The 20,418-nt window shown below is 42.6% G+C and overlaps 1 protein-coding gene across 5 annotated transcripts; it reads left to right on the top strand.

Annotated features, from left to right (window-relative positions):
• Positions 1-533: 533 nt before the first annotated feature.
• Positions 534-18,751, top strand: CDV3 (CDV3 homolog). 5 transcript variants are annotated; one of them, XM_044252342.1, is made up of 6 exons: positions 534-1,154; positions 1,908-1,984; positions 10,969-11,114; positions 14,726-14,885; positions 16,360-16,409; positions 16,538-18,751. In XM_044252342.1, exons 1-6 carry the CDS (start codon positions 915-917, stop codon positions 16,543-16,545), a joined length of 681 nt encoding a protein of 226 aa, XP_044108277.1. In that variant the 5' UTR covers positions 534-914; the 3' UTR covers positions 16,546-18,751. The 5 variants fall into 5 exon arrangements, with proteins under 5 accessions (XP_044108277.1, XP_044108276.1, XP_044108278.1 ...); XM_044252341.1 differs by having other exon boundaries at positions 535-1,154; positions 16,360-18,751; XM_044252343.1 differs by lacking the exons at positions 16,360-16,409; positions 16,538-18,751 and adding an exon at positions 15,325-15,775 and having other exon boundaries at positions 535-1,154.
• The last annotated feature ends 1,667 nt before the right edge of the window (positions 18,752-20,418 follow it).

Below are 20,418 nucleotides of genomic sequence, written 5' to 3'. Positions count from 1 at the left end.
GAAAGTACAGAGTGCAGCGGAGGAGGAGTTACCATCTTGAACACAACTAGCTTAATACACAACCTTTCCATTTCACTAAAGTTCAAGCCACAAGGCCACAGTTCGCTCTAGGAGAGCAGACACCCGTGCACCCTACGCATGCGCTCAGACGGAACCCACCCGCCCCTTTCACCCGACTTCTTCAGCCAAGTCACCAATTAGCCCTCTAAATGCCCGCCCTCAAGGCTAAACCCCTGGCCAATCGGGAGGCAGGAACCATCAGGAAGCTCTCTTATTTAGCATACACCCTCCTCTCTCTGTCCCAAGGCCCCGCCCCATCTGAGGCAGGGATTGTCGCCTAAGCGCTTCGTTCTGACACCTGATTGGCTCCTCTGGCAGCTCCGCCTCCGTCTCCTCCCGCCGCCCTCCCCTTTGCGCTCCCACAGCGGCGGGCGGAGCTAAGTACGCACGCGCGGGCGCTGCCTCTCTCTTCTGGTGGCCCGCCCTCCCTCCTCCCCCTCCCTCCCCTCCCCACCCCCTCTCCCTTCCTCTCCGGGCCTGCGCGCGCGTGTCTTCCTCCTGCACGCGCCGCTGCTAGCCAAGCACTCTCGCCGGAGCCGCTGGCCCGCGCGTTCCTTTTCCCCTCCGGCTGCGGAGCGGGCGGGATCCTGCACCGCGGGCTCGGCAGCAGCGGCAGCCCCGGCGGCTTCGAGCGGCGGCACCGGCTCGCGATCCCCTAGGCGGGCCGTACCACCGCCCGCCAGCACGCGGGGGGAGCCGCCCGCCCCGCCGCACACGCCTCGGCGACCCCGCGGGGCTGAGGCGTCGCCGCGCCCGGGAGCGTGAGCGCAGAGCCGGCCTCGACCCCGAGCTCTGAGCCCCGCGGGCCGCGCCCGCCGCCGGCCCCACCCATCCAGGCCGAGGAGGCTGCGGCCATGGCCGAGACGGAGGAGCGGAGCCTAGACAACTTCTTCGCCAAGAGGGACAAGAAGAAGAAAAAGGAGCGGAGCAGCCGGGCGGCGAGTGCCGCGAGTGCGGCGGGCGGCGCCGGCGGGAGCAGCGGAGCCGCGGGCGCGGCGGGCGCAGGGGCGGGCGCAGGGGCCCGGCCGGGCGACGGCGGGACCGCGGGCGCGGGGGCCTCCGGCCCCGGGGCCGCCACCAAGACCGTGACTAAGGTGAGGGGCCGGAGAGGCCGGGATTCGGGGCCGGGCCGCGCGCTTGCGCCCATGTGCCCGCCCCCGCCGGCCGCCCGCCCGGGGAAGCGTCCGGGAGGGGCCGGCCAGCGGGCGGACGGGCGCGGAGGCTGGCCATGTGACGGGGGCTTCCCACGCCGTGCCCGCCGGCCTCTCCCCGCGGGACCCCCAGCCCTCTCCCGCCCCGGCCCTCCACCTCGTGTCGCTGGCCAGGACCGAGAGTCGGTCCGCGGTACCCTCGAGGGGAAACGAGTTTGGGTCCGAAGTACCCAGCCCAGAGCAGCATTTATCGAGTGACGTGTGCTCTGAGTAATTTGGTGTTCTGACTTCAGCCCGCCAGTCTGAGCAGAATTTTCTAACAATCGCATTTGTGGCAGCTTTAATTGCCATGGTTTGGCCTCTAAACCCGTAACAGAATAAGTCCCATGACAACATTGTGGTAGACATTTAGTTGTGGGGTTACCATTGACTTTTTTCTTTCGACTTTTCCTGGTTGCTTTTAAAGTAACAGCTCTCTGGAGGGAACCCGGTGGAAGAAAGAGGGTTGGACCGCTGGGCACGTTTGTCCTCTAGCCTAGTCGGCCGCCTTGGGATCATTTTTAAAAGGGCCTTTGGCCAGAAAACGCGTCTGTATTTTAGGTTCCAGACGCTTGATCCTCTTTTCGTATTCTGATATTTGCCTTAGTTGTGTTTTAACACATAGCTTTAATTGACCAAATGGTGTGTGTGTTACAGGATGAAGATGAGTGGAAAGAATTTGAGCAAAAAGAGGTTGATTACAGCGGCCTCAGAGTTCAGGCGATGCAAATAAGGTATGGTCTGGTTACAAACGCGTTTAGATAACCCTTAGGGTAGGTATAGTATGTTTGGTTTTTCACTAGCCCCCAAACTGTATCACAGGGCCTCGTACTTTAGATATGCATATTAGGGCTGTAATGGATTGTGTCTTCCTTGTCTCTGTGGGGGCAGCCCTTCTGTATGCTGATCAAATTAGCTGTCCGCTTCAAAATCCTGTGAGAGCTTGCCTACTTATTTGAGACCACTAAAATGAAATGGATTTTGTGATTTGAAGACCTTCACTTTTAACATTGGTGTGTTGAACCTAGGGGTTTTGTTCGTTTGATTAAAAAATAACGTGGTTTTCAGATCTCTCCAATAAGCAAGTTAGTAGTACATACGTATTTTTGTAATTTAAGTATACTTAATTGATGTACAGATTTTATATGTTCACCCAGTGAGACCAATCTGTGTAATCAACAGCAAGGTCAAGAAACTGAACATTACTCCTGCAGAGGTTATCTAAAGCCCTTTTAGTCACTACCTTCACCCCCAAGAATAATAAGTATCCTAACACTGCAGATTTTTTCTCCCTAGAATTTTATAGGGCATCAGATAGTCTGAGCATGTTATTTTTAAAGTTCAAGAAAACAGGGGCACCTTGGTGGCTCAGATGGTTAAGCATCTGCTGCTCAGGTCATGATTTCCAGGTCCTGTTGGGCTCCCCAGCTCAGTTGGGAGTCTGGTTTTCCCTCTCCCACTGCCGCTGTTTGTTTTCTCTCTCTCTTTCTCTTAAATGAATAAAATAAAATCTTCAAAAAAAAAATTAAAAGGTTCCAGAAGATGGTGTTTTTTTTTGAAAAATGGGTTGGTTGGTTTAGGGGATTATTAAGTCAAATCTGTGATAGTTGGTTTTAGATTCATGTGAATAGATGTCTTACTTTAATGGGTGAATGTATGGTTCTACCGTCTTTAAGGTTAAAAGTCTTTAATTCCCAGTTTAAAGAAATAAATGATGTAATGAACTGCCTCCAGTTCGAAGTTTGCAGCTTGTGTATACCAGTGACCACGTGGCACAAGGGCAGAAGTAATTTTCCTTAACAGAATACTGTCTTATTACTTATCCAAGTGTTAATATTTATGGCCTTACATAAGTTACTCAAATTCAGACACCAGGGCTAATATTTTTGACTTCTGTTGAATACCTCCCAGAGTGCCAGACGTTTATCTCCTAGGTTCTTTGTCGTCGTGTAGTGAGCTTAACCAAAGTGAAACCTGACTGACTGTGGGAAACGTTTTAGGAAATGGGGCTTCTCCACTCTTGAGGTTCTTTTGAAGTAATGATAAGTAGAAGTGATTAGGCTAAATTTTACTCCCAACAACTTCTTGAATTTGTATGTGAGATGTTTCTAGAGAGGTTAGTTAAGAAAATTTCCCTAAAAAAAAAAAAAAATTTTTTTTTCCCCTGATTTCTGGGGTTTGGCCTGTGAAAATGAAGAGGATGAGATGTGACGTTCTTATCCATTGGGGCTTTGGCACTGGCAGTGTGGTTCCTCTTTGGCTGTAGAATAAGGCTCTTGGTCCGTCTTTCCTAAGCACAGGTTCTTAACTGCAAATTCTGAAGATTGAGTGACAGGAGGAATAGTGTTTGACCGTGTTGAACTTACTGAGCAAGAGTAACACTTTCTGAGGGGAAATGTTTTGAATTCACTGAATGCTAGAAATTGATTTTATTATATTATGGGAAGATTTTTATTATTATATTTTGGAGGTCTATTTTTATGTCCTTGATTATATATCCCATATCCATACTCAAGGTTATTTTTGTTCTGGCTACTCCAGAGATAATGAAACATTTCATAAATTATGTCATTCACCTCTGCCAGGGGCGTAGGTAAATCTCAGCTAGTACGAGTGTTTAAATTCTGCTTGACCTGAAGCTTGACTAGCTTTTATGTTGTTTTTCTCGTTATTCTTAGCACCTAGTCTTACTTCTGAGTGGTCTGCCACATGTCTTTCTCTAACCTAACATTGGAAAACATGTTTTCAGGAAGCTGCCTTTGTGGCTCCTCAGTCACCCTGGAGTCAAGAGTATTTTTTCCATTACCTTCACGATCTAACCGCCTTCAGGAAAGACTTGAGTGTGAGACATCATCTGAGGTCTAATAATGACAGATTTTCACACTATATACTGTCTATCCTTGTAAACTTTGTATTAAATGTTTTGACAGTGAAACTCGGTAGGATTGGGATCCCCAAGAAAGGAGACACTTTGTTTTCTTTAAAGGAGTGGAAGTAGGTTTCCCACATAAATGGGATGGAGTTGATAATGTCACGAAAACATGGACTTTGGGGAAAAGAGGAGCCTGGGTTTCAGCTTCTGTTTATGTGTGACTGTGGGCAAGTCATTTTACTTTGGAGTGTTGGTTCTGATCTGCAGAATTGAGACAACTCCTAGGATTGTTGTGAGGATTTTTGAATAGGGTATTTGTAAAATACCCACTCAGCAATACTAATCATCTCTATTCATTGGGTATATTAGAATAACTTAGTCTTGGCAGTCTGTTATTTAACCATGAGGCAACTGATTTATAATACCAAGATTTGAGGACAAGGGGTAGTGAAGGTACTCTGACTACTATAATGACTAAAGACTGGTGAGTCAGTTCACTATGAACCTGATAGAAAATGACATGTTCAGGTTGACATGAGTATGACCATACCAAACAAAAATCCCTCTCAGAGTGTTCAGCTGTAGAATTATTGTCTTTTATAGCTTGGTCTTAATCTTTTAGGCAGAAGCCCTTACTTAGGAAGGGGCAGAAGAAAGGACATAACTTAGAGAAGGTGAGGCACATGATTCTTTATGCCTTCAATTTGTTAAACTTTTTCTATGAGAGAGGCAACTTTGCTATCTCTGTATGAGACAAGGGAATATGAAACTTTGGAATTTGACTTAAAATACCTTGACATTTACAGCCTTATAATCTTAAAGTTTTTTTTCTTACAACTTTTTGCTTTGAAAAATGAGAAACCTCATGAAAGTTCCAAGAAAGATAAAATAAGTACCCATATACTCTTTGCTTAGATTTCCTTATCATTTTTGTCACATTTGCATTAGTCAGCTGCAAATACTGCATATAGCCTTAAAATTTTTTTGACACTAGACCTTATGATAGGTTAGCATGCTGGACCTTTATTGAAGATAAGTGTTCATTTGAAAGGAAATTTTCAGTAGCGGCAAACAATGCTGTATTAATGTTCTAACACATTTACCAACTAGCTCAAGATTAAAGTGCCAAGAGTATTAAAAGAACTTGCGTACAGATTTTGTGTCTAAATTAATAGTTGTGTTCAAGGTCCTCATTATGTAGAGACAAGTTCTTTAGAGGGGTGCCATTGGGATGGTGATAAAAGGGGCTTAACATTGGAGCTTGGATTGTTGGATTGTTAGCAGTCTAAATGGGACCTGTAGGCCTCTCATCTTTAAAATGGATTTAATTTAATATTTGAAGTTACTAAATGTTGAGCATTTGTCATGGTTTGGTAATAAATTGACTTCTTGGAGGGGCACCTGGCTGGCTCAGTAGGGGGAGCATGTGACTCAGTCTCAGGGTTGTGAATTCAAGCGTCATCTTGGGCTTACTTTAAAAAAGAAAAAAAATGATTTCTTGGAGCCCAGTGGTTTTTTTTAGGAACCTTCTTAAGAAACTAGAACTCGGGGTGCCTGGGTGGCTTGGTCATTAAGCATCTGCCTTCTGCTTATATCACGATCCCAGGGATCCCTGGGATCAAGTCCTTCATCAGGCTCCCTGCTTGGCGGGAAGCCTGCCTCTCCCTCTTCCACTCCCCCTGTTTATGTTCCCTCTCTTCTGTCTTTGTCGAATAAATCTTTAAAAAAAAAAAAAGAAAAGAAAAGAAAAAAGAAAAAAAATCTAGAACTCTAGGGACACCTGGGTGGCTCACTTGGCTAAGCATCTCCCTTCAGTTCGGGTCATGATCCCAAGGCCTTGGGATTGAGTCCTGGATTGGGCTCCCTGCTCAGCAGAGAACCTGCTTCTCCCTCTTCCTCTGCTGCTCCCCCTGCTTGTGCATGTTCTGTCTGTCAAATAAATAAAATCTTAACAACAACAAAAAAAGAATCTAGACCTTTAAAACCATTAGGTAGAGTTGGGTAAGTTGTTACTTGAAGAAATCACTCCTGCAGCAAAGCTGGATTCATTGTAGCAAATCTTAGTGTGACTGTAGTGTGCCAGACATGAGGGTTATAGAAATAATTCCTGCTCACCTAAACACCAGTAGATCATTTCAGTGATGGGCAGGATACTGTGGAACACAGGAGAGAGACACTTAGTCTCCCGTGAAGGCATTGAGAAAGTCTTCGGAGGAAGCTGCCAGCATAGCTCATCAGGCCATGTCTAGCGATTTTGCTGTTGTAACAGTGGATGGGTAATAGGGCAAACCAGTGGAGATGCAGAAGCACAGTCAAGTCTGGATTTTGTTTTAGCTGCTAAAACCCTAGTAATTGGGGAAGGAGGGTTAGGATGTATAAACTCTCATGTAATGTCCTGTGAGATAAAGAGGTAAGGATGTCCCATCTTTATTAAGAAACTGTTGCAGGTTGTGTAATCCTGATCAGCCATACTGAAAATGAATTTGCTCAAAATAGAGAAAATTTGTGTCATATGTTAGAGCTCTAAAGAGGATAAAATGAAAGAAGCAACATGAGAGAGTATGAGCTCTGGAGACAAGGGGTTTGGCTTGCTACTTTTTAGCCCTGGGGAAGGGGCTTAAATTTTAGTCTGAGTGTCTGTGTCGTCTTTGTACATTAAGTCTCCTGCCTGCCATGGTGTTATTGTGAGGTTTAATTTGTGAACTGATAGGACAGGGTCTGGCCTTCTAGATACTCAGTAAATATTACATTTTCTTGCTTCATTCAGCTATACTACCACGAGTACCTTACAGACTGTTGCATATTTAAGACCATAGACTATATATTGTGATAATGTATTTACAAATAGCAGTGTAGTGTTTAGAAATGTGAAATTTAGCTGATACATTAATCAGCTATATATTTAGCTATGTAGTATTTTGGGTCAAATACCAAATTTTAGCCTAATTATCTCCTGTGGAAATGATTCTTTGCAACGTGTATTTTAAGACATTTAGAGATTTGACATTTTCTGGAAGTGTGTAAGAAAAAGTAATCAGATAAAATTTTAAGTTATTTCTACCCTGCCCTTAGTCCTACAGCCTTTTGACAAGGCTTTTAGCATCTCTGGGCCTTTTTGTTCCTTCTCTCTCTTGGATGAAAGATCCTTACTAGACAGTTTCCAAAGTTTAGTTTAATACTTAAGAATCTTAAGAAACCAAAATATTAGGTTGTCTTGTGCCTATTATTACAGATGCACAATCCCTTTAATTAAACTCCTCTTACTTAGTAATATTTTGTAATTTAAAGGGATTTTTAGATTTATTCATTCTTCACTTGTCTTAGGGTGAAGAGGTAGTAAACATTACAGTAAAGGAACTTCTTTTACATGGATCATCAGTATTCTGTCAGGCCAATTTGGGGCTTTTCTTTAGTATCTTACTGTGAATTAGAAAAACTTTATTTTTAAAGGGTTTTTAAAAGGCATAACAGCTTAAAAAATGTATGAGAGAGATCTCTAATCCCTTCTGTTTAGAGATAATCAGTGTTAAAATTTTTTTAGTGTTCAGTTGATTGCTTACTGTAAGCTGATAATTGCAGTTTAGATATATTAATCACTAAATATTAGAGAATTTGAAGAAAAATCTATTTTAGAATATAGTGTGTGTTTGGACAAGTGATTCAGCACATTTTGCTGAGGTAAGTGTTTCACAATGTAAATGACAAACAGAAAGCTAGCATACCTTGGGGGTATATATGAGAGTAAAAGTGCCATGAAGGTTCTTTTTTTTTTTTAAATATTGATTTTTTTTTTTTTTTTAAGATTTTATTTATTTGTCTGAGAGAGGGAGAGAGAGTGAGCACAGGCAGACAGAATGGCAGGAAGAGACAGAGAGAGAAGCAGGCTCCCTGCCGAGCAAGGAGCCCGATGTGGGACTCGATCCCAGGACGCTGGGATCATGACCTGAGCCGAAGGCAGCTGCTTAACCAACTGAGCCACCCAGGCGTCCCGCCATGAAGGTTCTTAAAGTCCTTGTAGGGGTCTTACTTCCTTGTCTGGCTGGGATTGGATTACTGGGACAGACTAACAAGTCTTCTGTAACTAGGTAAATAACACTTGGGTATTTACTCAGGAACCAAGCAAATTGCATGAAAGTAAATTACATTGGCATCAGTTCTCAGAAATGGGTGACTGAAAAAAAATATTTTGGAACAGTTCTAATGTTAGGATACCACTGTTAGACTCCTGGATAAATTAGGACCTTCGTATCCTTACCTGGTCATTCTTTCTATGTGTAAATTGTCAAAAACAGGGTCATAGTGTTTGGTATCTTATTTTTAAAAATCTATTTAAAAAGAAAAAAATCTATTTACAAAGAACTGTTCATGTTGTGGGTTTTTGAGATTTTGAGTTTTTTTCTCTTACTTTTTTTCCTAGTATAAAGATGGCATCTGTCTGAAAACTCAGATAGATATTAAAAAGCATGTAATAGTGGGGCGCCTGGGTGGTGCAGTTAGTTAAGCATACGACTCGGTTTCAGCTGGGATTGTGAGATTGAGCTTCTTGTCAGACTCCATACTCCGCGTGGAATCTGCTTAATTAATATTCTCTCTCCCTCTGCCCCACCCCCCACTCCAAAAAAAAGTCATAACATTTAACAGCACCTACTCTATGCCAGGCACTTTTCTTGGTGCTTTGTGTCCATTAACTCATTTAATTTTTAGAACAGAACTATTATCCCTATTTTACATAGAGGAAACTGAGGCATACAAAAGTTAAGTGTCCTACTCAAAGTCTCCTGGCCTAGTCGATGGCAAAACCCAGATGATTTGAACCAGGAAGTCTGGTTTTAGAATCTGCTCATAACTACTTGCTGCATGAAGAAAATAAAATCAGGCATTCTAGCACCCAGCTACTTTATTTTAAACTTTTTTTTTTTTTTTGAATCAGAATGTCCTTCTTCTTATATTAAGGTGTATAGATTTTGTTTTAGAAAGCCATTGGCTTAACTGACATGAATATTCCTTCCATGTCAGCATTTTAAACAGCTGTACAGATTCTATTATGTGTTAACAAAAAAGGAATTCTATTTTAAATGGCTGTATAGATTCTATTATGTGTTAACAAAAGGAAACTGGAGGATGGCTTGGCCCTATTCTCAATCTTTTTTCCTCTTACAGTCTTAAGTAAAATCATGCTACAAATGCTGGCTGAGGATGTGTTCATTCCCCTCTCCCTCCCTGATTGTCACCCTAGGCCTCCAAAATCTGGAATCACCTCTGTTGGTGGTCATTGTCTTTGAAATATTCCTCTGTCTTTTTTCTTTTTTTAAGATCTTACTTTTTTATTTGTCAGAGGGACAGATACTGGTCAGGGGAAGTGGGAGGCAGAGGGAGAAACCGGGTCCCCACTGAGCAGGGAACCTGAGGCAGGACTTGATCCCAGGACCCCAGGATCATGACCTGAGCTGAAGGCAGATGCTTAAACCCATTGAGCCACCCACACCCTCCATAAGGGTCTTTAAAGGAGACCATTGGTTATTCGAGAAATTTGTCTTATAGCTAGCACTTTCCTTGTTTTAACAGAAATGTCAAGAAACCAGTCTTGAGTGTCCTTTTGTAGAAGCCAGGAGGGGCCGTGATGTTCCCAGGGTCATGCACAATAGGGTGGGAGTCATCTGCACATTGTTAAGACCATGATCATTGATCAGGCATCAAGGGAACAAGATGTCTGAAAGAGTAAAAGGCGGAGGACAGCTTTAGGCAACTGCTCTGGGTTTTATTTTGTTTTGTTTTTTCCAGTAGGAGAGAAAAGCGTGGTCAGAATGGAAAAGGAGGTTGATAGGCTGAAGTTCTAGGAAAAACCACCACTGTCACGAAACATAATTCAGTGAAAGGTTGGTTGTCTGTGCCAGAAGCGGTAGCAGCAGCAAGGGAGAATCTCGACAAAAGGCAGTTAGATTTGACTCCCTGATTCTTGAATCAAGCCAACTTAAAAATAAAGAAGAAATAGGCATAAACACTACACATGGTCTTGGGATACCACTGAGGCTATCTTTCGCATTTCTAATTACTAATAAAGCCAAAGACTGAGTTTTTGTATTCTCTTCTTTAAATGGGTGACCTATCTGGTGATAGAAACCAGTTCTGTATCTTCCCTGTGTCAAACAGTAGAGACTGGCACTAACAAAGTCTGTAGCCCTGATGTCAACACTGAACACAGGCTTGTTTCTTTTGGAATGTGAATTCTCATTTTGAGAGTATTTTGTAATATGTGCTAAAAGATTAGGAAATGAAATTAAACAACTAAAAAAAACTGTTTTATTACTGAAAATTTGCTTACCATAAGTGCCTATTCAGCCACTCTGGTCTGGTCCTAGAAAAATCCAGAGCTTACCCTTAATCCCTCTTAAGTCCCCTTTTCTCAGGTTAGTCTGGCCTCTTCTCCCGCAGTTGCATGAGGTTGGTAGCTGGGGTCCTGCTCTTACTTGGGGCTGCTGTATGTAATGACATAGATTGTCCTAAGCCTGGCATGTCAGTATGGTAAATATTTCTAAGTGTTCTTGACTATATGAGGTTTGCAAGAAAGAAAAGCAGAGACTGTCAGACCAAGTAGTTTTCTAAATGTTTCGTAGCAGTGCAGTCCTTTCATAGGAAGTCAGGTGGAAGTCCCAGTGTATAACAGATAAAATCCCCTATTTCTGTCTCTGTTTCTTTTAAGCAGGTGGGTCACTGGGCCTCTGAAGAGGTTGGGTGACTTGTCTTAGGGTCACACAGATCAGCCTTGAAACAAAACAGGTAAGGATATGGAGTGGTGATTTTCCTGATAGTTCTGTAATTGAATTCACTTGTTTGCTTTTCCACTAGTGAAAAGGAAGAAGATGATAACGAGAAAAGAGAAGATCCAGGTGATAACTGGGAAGAAGGTGGAGGTGGCGGCGGTGGTGTAGAGAAATCTTCAGGCCCCTGGAATAAAACAGCCCCAGTGCAAGCACCTCCTGCTGCAGTAATTGGTAAGCTTAATATTTTATTCTCCTACAGCTGTCTGTATAATTCAGTGTACTGTTGGCATGCAACTAAATGAAGGCTTGTAGGAGAATGAGTGGGGTTCCTTTCTACTCTTAGGAGAGATGTTTGTATTTGTCTGTCTGAAAGAGTTTCACATCCTGTGTAAAGGAATTTAGACCTTAAAAGACATGCTTTTCTGTAGGCTCCTTAAATTTATATGTAAACTAACTTGCCAAACTTAAAATACTTGTAATTTGTGTCAATTTTTGACAGTTGGCTAAGGGAAATTGTACCTGTGTTTCCACCTGTCTTTTATGTTTTTTACCCTGTTCCTCATTTACTCTGTCTTGAGGCATGAATTCTCAGAAGGGCACATTTTCATTCCTAAGAGTTGATAATAAGAGGTTCTTGGTGGGAGCATGAAGAAGTGTTACATCTTCTAGTGGGCTGTTGCCCACCAGAGGGCAACAGTGAAGTGTGTGAGCAGGTGCACAGTGTATCTGTGGTATTAACATTTCCTGGTGTAGGGGCATGGTGTTTAGGAAATAGATGTCTGAAAGGGTTCCTTAGAAATGGCAGTGTTGAGGGGCGCCTGGGTGGCTCAGTGGGTTGAGCCGCTGCCTTTGGCTCAGGTCATGATCTCAGGGTCCTGGGATCGAGCCCCGCATCGGGCTCTCTGCTCAGCAGGGAGCCTGCTTCCCTCTCTCACTCTTCTGCCTGCCTCTCCATCTACTTGTGATTTCTCTCTGTCAAATAAATAAATAAATAAATCTTTAAAAAAAAAAAAAAAGAAATGGCAGTGTTGAGAGAAGTTTGAGAAACATTACGTTATAACATATACCCATTTTTTTTAAATGCAGAATAATAGAACAATAGTTCACTCCAAATCTTACTGCCCAGAGATCACAGATAATTAGTATGTATCAGCATTCTTGGCATCCTTTCTAGCCCTTTGCTAGGTGTGTATATATATGCTTTTCCATTTAGCTTTTTTTACTTCTCTCTGATGACCTGAGCATTGCTAACTTAGTGTCCAGGTCTCCATCCTCACCCAGTTTGCCCCATCAGCAGCGCTTGATCACCCCAGGACACCATAGTCTCCTGCTCCCTCCACTGTTGATTCTGTCTCCCTGGCTGGACTTTCTTTTCTCCTGCCTCTGAGAGAGAACCTACCCCAGTGGTCAGTCCCTGCCGCGCTCTTTTCTGTGCCCTCCCTCCCTTGACAGTATCCACATGCCGGCAGCTCCAAAATTCACACCAGCTAACGTCTCTCCTGACCTCCACACATGCTTAGCTGCCAAGCCGGCATCTCGATATCCGCATATCCCCAGCTGAACTCATGTACAGTGGACCCTTGGACAATGCGAGGGTGGGGGCCCCCGAACCTCTGTGCAGTCAGATCCATGTTTCACTTCTGGCTACCCCAAAATGTAACTACTGAGAGCCTGCTACGACTAAAAGCCTTAAGAGTAACAAACATACCAGTAACCAGTTACTAGTTGTTATCAGTAACAACACATATTTTATGTATTTATCCTACTGTAGTCTTAGAATAAGCTAGAGGAAAAATACTAAAAGCATAAAGAAAAAAATCCATTTACATTTCTCTACCATATTTATCAAAAACATGAAGGTGTTAGTGGAGCCATGCAGTTCAAACCCATGTCAGGGGTGAGCACACGGCTTTCCTAATCTCCTTGCTGTTCATTCAGTCCCTTAGGCCACAACTCTTGGAGTCCTCTTTGATGCCTTTTCCTTGCTCCACACCTAAATCTCATTTGTCAGTAAATTTGTTTTGTCTTTATTTTCAAAATCACACTCTGTGTGACTAGTTCTCTCCAGGGGCACTGCTACCACTCTGCTTTGAACTGTTAATTTTTATATGGATCAGTGAGGTCATCTCTTTGCTGGTCTGTCTGCTTCTGTGCATGCCCCTGCCCACCCCCCCCAAGAGAAGCTGAAGTTCTCAGTGACCTGCAAGGCTTGGGATCCCTGCCTTGTGATCCCTTCTTCTGACTTGCTGTTTCTTTGAATCTGGTCCTCCCTTAACCCTGCTTCTTGAGGATACCAGGTACACTGCTGCCACAGGCCCTTTTTGTCTAGATGCTCATCCTGAATCCTCTTTCCTTTATATTAAGAGCCTCTAAGAAAGCTGCTTCTGCAAAGGTCCAGATAAGAGGTAATTTAGATTTTGAGGGCCACGCAGAAGAGGATTTTAGTTGCCCAGCCCTGCTGTGACAGCACAGAGGCAGCTGATGCAGACACCCAGTGAGTGTCGCTGCATTCCATTGAGCCATTTAGGAAAGCTGGAGTTGGACCAGATTTGGCTTGTTTGCCTACTCTAAGTTTGCCTCCTTATGGCTTTTAGGCCTTGTTTGGTTTCCACCTCAACACTGAGACCCTTGCCCATCGTGTGCTCCCTTTGCAGTCCCTTCCCCTGCTCATTTTCGTTTGGGCACCAACCTTTATGTGGATGCGTCTCCTCCCTCGAGCTGAGCACTGCCCCACAGTACTTTTTGCAGTGACAGAATAGCATTGTTCACCGAAATAGCTGCTAGCCACAGGTGGTGGTTGCGCACTTAAAATGCCACTAGACTACTAGACCTAAGGAACTGAATTCTTAAAGTTTATTTCATTTCAGATGGCTGCATGTAGCTAGCAGCCTGAATATCCAGTCCAGTTCATGAAGGCATGTCCTTAACATTTGTATCTTCCACCGTGCAGTTTAGAACAGCGCCTGACACAGCAGGTGCTCAGTCACTAATGAATGCGTGTGATACTACAGCTTTCCCACACTTAATTAAAAGCTGTATGAGACAATAAGCCTTTATAGTAGTATTCAAATGGCTGCATTATATTGCAGCTAATAAATGATGGCGTAGGCGTTTATTTGAAATGAAGTTTTTGATAAATGGAAAACACACATAATAAAATACTAAGTCCATATTAAGAATGGGGAGAGAAAAAATGATACATAAGGAAAGGCTGAAAGATTCTGTCCCGAAAACATGAGCCATCCTGTAAGACTGGGCTGCTCAGCTGCCTCATTCTTTTCCTGCTTTACCTGTGTTTATAAAATAAGACAGCCTTAAAATCCATTGATGTGGAAGACAAGGAAATTATTAAAGATATGTAGTGGCTTATTTCTACTAGTCTTTTACAAGTAAATATATACACAAGCATTTTCATAAGTAAATTCTTTACACATGGTGTGTTATCTAACACACCAAACAGATAAAGAAATCATTACCCACATTTACCTGTATGTAAACTGAGGGCTGAGGTTGTGCTTTTCTGAAAGACAGTAGCTGACAGACTGTCTCCCAGGTCCACAAAAAAGATTCCTCTCCCACTTCCAGTAAGTTTGAAAGAACTCATTTACATAGGTAGTCGAAGTGTTGTACATGGAAGAGAAGTTAGAAGACTGCCCCTGAGAGAGAAGAGCATTTTCACTGTCAGACATTCCTCAGATAACTTTCTTCTGTTGTCCAGGGAGACTTCTTGTGTAGGTATTGGGTTTTTTTCTGTAATTGTCAAGTCATTGGGAATGCGGGTCTAGCTTATTAGAATGCCAAGGCATTTGAATAGTTCCTCTAAACTGTTAATGAAATGTTAGTTACAGAGACCCCAGAACCGGCAATGACTAGCGGTGTGTATAGGCCTCCTGGAGCCAGGTTAACCACAACAAGGAAAACACCACAAGGACCACCAGAAATCTACAGTGATACACAGTTCCCATCCCTGCAGTCCACTGCCAAGCATGTAGAAAGCCGGAAGTAAGTACTGTCAACTCCTGCCTTTTGTCTGGGAACCGTGTCCCTTGGCCAGCGAGTGGGATATGGGAGATAGGAAAACCCACCTGAGGTGGAGGGGAGGGGATCTCCTTGGTAAAGCCCAGGCTACTGCCGACAGGCAGCTGTGCATTACGTGGGACTTAGAAGCCTGAGGGTGGGGAAAGGGGTAAGGATCCTGGAAGGGGGCAGTGGGGAAGAAGCACACCAAAGACAGACATTGTCTACAAAAGTTTCTTTATTCCTGGTTTGTGTTGTTCTGTAGCTATGACATGTATCTATTTAGAATTTTTCGTAAGCACATGTTCCTTATAACATGGAAACTAGAAATATAAGAGCAATATTTCATTGTATTCCCAGTTGATGTGAAAAGATGAAAGATGTTGGCATTTATAAATCTAATATTAAAATAATCTTATTTCAGCAGGTACTTAAAATGAATGCCACCTGGAATTAAATGACCACATATGGCACTTCCACATCCTTTGTAGGGACATGAATTTTTTATTTTTATTTTTATTTTTTTTTAAGTAAATAAAATGGCAAGAAATGTAAAGGACATCAGATGGAAATACTGGTTTTGGTGGGGGGTGGCTTTTAAAGTAAATACCAGTCTTTTTGTCTCTTTGAGAGGCCATCTGGCTTGAACTTAAGCCTCTATTGGACTTGGCACCTGTGCTCTGTCCTACAGAATAAGGGGCAGTGATTCCCCACGGGACTCAACTTGCTTTATCTGATCCACTCCCATCAAGGAGAAGTGAGGAGAAATCATTGAATAATGAGTAGAACCTGACTTGAATCAAAATTGTTGCCCTTAGGCATAAAGAGATGTATTGTTTGTATTTGCTAAAAATAAAAGTGACTATTAGAAGGAATCACCGTGTTATCAGATAGCCTTTTGACTTTGCAGTTGTCTTCAAGTTGGTCCCAAAATAGGTTTGCAGGAAACAGTATTCAAATAGATTGCTGCCACAGAAAATAGGACCATAGAGATTCAGTATTTGTGTTTTCTGTTTCTTCGAAGCCCAGAAAATGATCTGATGATGATTTTATGTGCAGGTTTCCCCCACTGTCGAAAGTAGAGAATTCCTATGAAATGGTTCCTAAGCCAGAAAGGCATAAAGCAAAGAGAGTCCCCACATTCTGAAAGGTTGCATTACACTGCTTTGCTTTTACCGGAAGACCTGCTTTCTTTTCCTAACTTAACACTGACTGAAAGAAATCTGAAGAGACTTTTCACTGTTACGAAAAAATATGTCACCATACTAATGTAGATCTTTTGTAAAAGCAAGTGGTATAACCCAAATTTAGGAAAAGCAGGATTCCTCGACCACTTTCCCCTCTTCTTCTCCCTCAGGATACTTCAAAGGGGGGGGGTGTGGCTTTTTTTTTTTTTTCTTTTGGAGGATCAACAACCTAGTGAAGAAGAAATTTACTGATTACATTTCTTTTCCCTTAGGGATAAAGAAATGGAGAAGAGCTTTGAAGTAGTAAGACACAAAACTAGAGGTAGGGATGAGGTTTCAAAAAACCAGGCCCTTAAACTTCAGCTAGACAACCAGTATGCTGTGCTTGAAAATCAGAAAAGCAGCCACACACAGTACAATTAAGAAATGGTCTTTGCTAACCCTTCTAAGGTAACTAGACTGCAGCTAACCACCAGGAACAGCCATTCATCATCTGATCTCTGCGGGACCCACAGCCGATGCAGACCACTCGATATAAGTGACCGGCCCTGTGGCACTGTGGAGGTGCAGGTGTCCCAGCTGCTCTTTGTATATACTGGATTTAGGGGGATTCTCACTGTTCTGTGAATGTGTGAACTAGTTTCAGCAGTGCTCTTTCGTTGTTACTCTGCCGATACAAAAACAAACTGCAGCCAGTGGTCATTTCAAAATCTTTTTATGTTCAGATACTGAGCCTTCGTAAGGGCTGACTACCTCAGGTTTGCTGCACTCGTTGCGGACTTCATGTGGATCACAACTTCTGGACACGGAAGGTTACAGCTAGTATGTGTCGGTGTGAAGCTTGAAACCAGCTCTACTGGATTCCTATCAGAAATCCTGCAGAAAGTCAGCCATCTGGGTTCTGATCTGCTGTAAAAGATGAAGATTTAAGTGACCTTAATTAACCTGTCCTGTGCCCCACCCTTAAGGATACTCTGTAGTGGGCTGTGTTAGACTTCCTGGAATGTGCCGCTCTCAAAAGAACTCATGTGTTCAGATAATCTCTGTAGGGTTGTGATTTTATAATTTAAGCTTTGAGTTGTATTCTGAGGTAACCACAAATTAAATTCAACCAAACTTGGGTCCACCAAGTGGGAAAGGGGGTAGGGGAGGGAGTAATCTTACTTCTTTTAGTAATTTTTTATTTGGGTAGTGCTTTTTCTGTGTTCCACCCATTAAGGCCTTTTTTTTCCTTTTTTTTTTTTTTTTTTTTCCTTTGACTCGGAATAAGTTCTTTGACAAAGCATATTGCTTGGTTAAATAAGTGACCTGAAATACGCATTAGAATTGTGAAATGTCTCGTGAATTTGCCAATCCCTAGAGTGGAACCAAATAGCCTTTGATGTCAAGGGCAGTGGATGTGGGGGGCTCTACTTCAGGTGCTGCTAAGCCTCCTCTAATCAGGTCTAAACTGTACAGTAAACTGCAGTGGAAAGAGTGTGGGTTCTGCTCAGGCCAAGGGATTCACTGACTGGCCCTTAGCAGTTTAGAGCGACGGTGAGCAGAACCTTAACCTAAAACCCACTTAGGTTTTCACAGATCTTGCATCTCTTTGACAGGATTTCCAGATAAACTTGTGCCCAAATTTTTCAGGTATTGAACATTTCTATAGATGCAGTGATTGTGCCAGTTTAGCTCTGTTACCAACCTCCTGGTACGTCTTTATGTTCATTTGAAGAGTCCGGGGTGAAAGACAGGTGATGTAGCACTTCTGTTTTTAATAATTACAGCTTAAACTATCCAGTAATTTTTAGTCCTTAAAGGGAGTTCAGGAAGCTACCCAGGATTACTGAAAAGTCTTTCCATCTAATGAGATAGTCTGGTAATTGACTAGTTTTGTATCTTCGGTTCAGTTGAAATACTTCAAAGTGGAATGTGACCACTTGATGCAGAGTCTGGGTTTCTCTCTAATAAATCCCTTTGCCAAATGCCAGAGTTGCAGACTTGCTCCTGGCAAGAATGAAGCAAGTGAGTGAGTAAAACTACCCCGGTGTGGGTCATCTCTCCTCCAGGAGTTCAGTCTTGATGAAAGTGTCAGTGCAGAAATTGACTCCTGGGAGGTCACAGTATCTCCTGACAGGACCTGCCAACCACGTCTGGGCCATGACTTTGGTGGTGGTTGAGGCGGCAGGCGGGGTACCTGCCTTCGGGTGTACTGGGGTGAGCAGCTGAGCCAGCCAAGGAGAGGTTGGATGATTAAGCAAGAAACAAGGGATTCTTGGTTAAACTGAAGACTTCATTTGGGAACCAAAAATCTTAACAAATAATCTTGGATCTTGAGCCACATATTTCCCCTGAAAAGTACGCATTTTTTTTTCCAGCAAAATTCTCTTGGGGGTTGTGTTACTGAGGAATGAACTGAGATGAGTATGTGGAACTTTTATTTAATAGCATACTATACTAGAAATCTGAAGGCCTGCAGGAGATTTAAAATTCCAACTCTTGTTATAACTTTTTAAAAGATTGTGAAATATAAAAATGCACATGAATCAAGTTTTAATATACTGTATGATGGGTGGGTGAGGCTGTCCATTGTACCATTTCTTTCTTTGAATTCTCAGGCATGGTTTGGCAGTGCAAGAACTCTGTAACATTAACAAATTCAATAAAAAGTAAATATATGGATTGTGCGGTCTGATTGTTTTTATCCCCCCCGCCCCGTAGTTTTTATTTTTAACCCTTAACGTGTATCCTCTGTTTTTGAAAATGGCGAATTGATGCCACTCCTCCATTGCCGGAGGAGGATGGTACTCTTCAAATCCTGTTCCAGGAACGTTTGCAGAATGTTAACGAGACAGACCTGCAATGAAGGGGGCTGCAGCTCTAGGATGAGTATTCTTCATGAAAGTTTAAGCATTGAAATGTACGTTTTTTTCTTTGTTAGTGTATTAAATTTGTTATAAACCATAGCAAGGGAATCCACAATCTTCACTGTGTAGAATAAAGATCTCGGGCCTTGTCCCAGGAGCAGCTTACACATTTGTCAAATGAGCAACCATTTTAAAGTTCAGAAGTTAGTCTGCATTATAGTTCTACATTTTCTAGACTAGAGAAGGTATATTTTAAGTCACTTTTGGTAATGGAGTTTTAATGTTTAATGTTAACAATTGCTGCTAGGTCATTCTGGCTACTTGATTGAGATTTTTCTTGACAGCCCCACTTTAAATAGAACACCAAGAAAAAAAGTCCCTGTCACTAACGTCCCTCTTAAAATCTTCCATAGTTAGGGTTTTGTTTTTTGTTTTTTCTTGAGCCAAAAGTTGCACTCCTAAAATTTACACGTAAGTACTGTTTTTAGTATAGTCTCAAAAATTGTGCAACCATCACTCTGAATTCTGGGACATACTCCTCATCCTCCCCTCTCCCTTCCAAATTCCATATTCATTAGCAATCCTTTACCATTTCCCCAAGTCCCCTGCCCTAGGCAACAACTATTCTTGGTCCCTTAGACTTCTCTTTCTGGACATCTCCCATAAACAGGGCTGTTGGATACGGTCTTTCCTGACTAGCTTCTGTGACTTAGTAGGTGTCTTGAGGTCGTCCATGCAGCATGCATTAGCACTGTTCATTGTAATGCCAAACAGCTTTGTGGATACCATGTTCAGTATTTGTTCATCACTTGAACATTTGGGTGGTTTCCACTTTATCCTTGTTACAAATAATGCTGCTATGAACTTCCATGTATAAGTTGTCAGTATGTTTTCAATCCTTTTTTCTGTATTTAGTGGTGAAATTGCTGGGTCATAGACCTTTTTGAGTCACTGCCAAACTTAATTTTAAGTGGCTGCACCATGTTACATTTCTACCAGTGCTATCTGAGGATTATTTCTTCACATGCTCATAATTACATAGTTCACCTGACGAGTTCTAGTCCTCCTAGTTGGTGTAAGCTGGTATCTTGCGGTTTGGATCTGCGCTTCCGTAACTAGTAACTAGTGATGCTAAATACCTGTGTGCTTACTGGCCATTTGTGTATCTTTGGAGAAATGTCTATTCAAATCCTTTGCTAATTTTTTGTTTCTGTTTTCATTATTGAAAGTTTTTTATATATTCTGGATACTTGTCCCCCATCATTGTAATTGGTAATTATCTTCTCCCATCTTTATTTTCTTATTGTGTTTTGAAGCACAAACTTTTTTTTTTTTTTAAGATTTTATTTATTTGACAGAAATCACAAGTAGGCAGAGAGGCAAGGCAGGCAGAGAGAGAGAGAAGCAGGCTCCCCGCTGAGCAGAGAGCCCAATGCGGGACTCGATCCCAGGACCCTGAGATCATGACCTGAGCCGAAGGCA

This window comes from Neovison vison, chromosome 6, assembly GCF_020171115.1.
Source record: "Neovison vison isolate M4711 chromosome 6, ASM_NN_V1, whole genome shotgun sequence".
Lineage (NCBI taxonomy): Eukaryota > Metazoa > Chordata > Mammalia > Carnivora > Mustelidae > Neogale > Neogale vison.
Note: the sequence above shows the minus strand (reverse complement) of the source record. Positions and strands in the feature narration are given on the sequence as shown.

What these genes read in the sequence shown, in the direction of transcription:
- CDV3 (XM_044252341.1), top strand. Translation starts at nt 915, where the DNA reads ATGGCCGAGACGGAGGAGCGGAGCCTAGACAACTTCTTCGCCAAGAGG. An exon ending in ACCTCCTGCTGCAGTAATTG is followed by an intron (nt 11,115 to 14,725) that starts GTAAGCTTAATA and finishes ATGAAATGTTAG; the next exon opens with TTACAGAGACCCCAGAACCG. An exon ending in AAGCATGTAGAAAGCCGGAA is followed by an intron (nt 14,886 to 16,359) that starts GTAAGTACTGTC and finishes CTTTTCCCTTAG; the next exon opens with GGATAAAGAAATGGAGAAGA.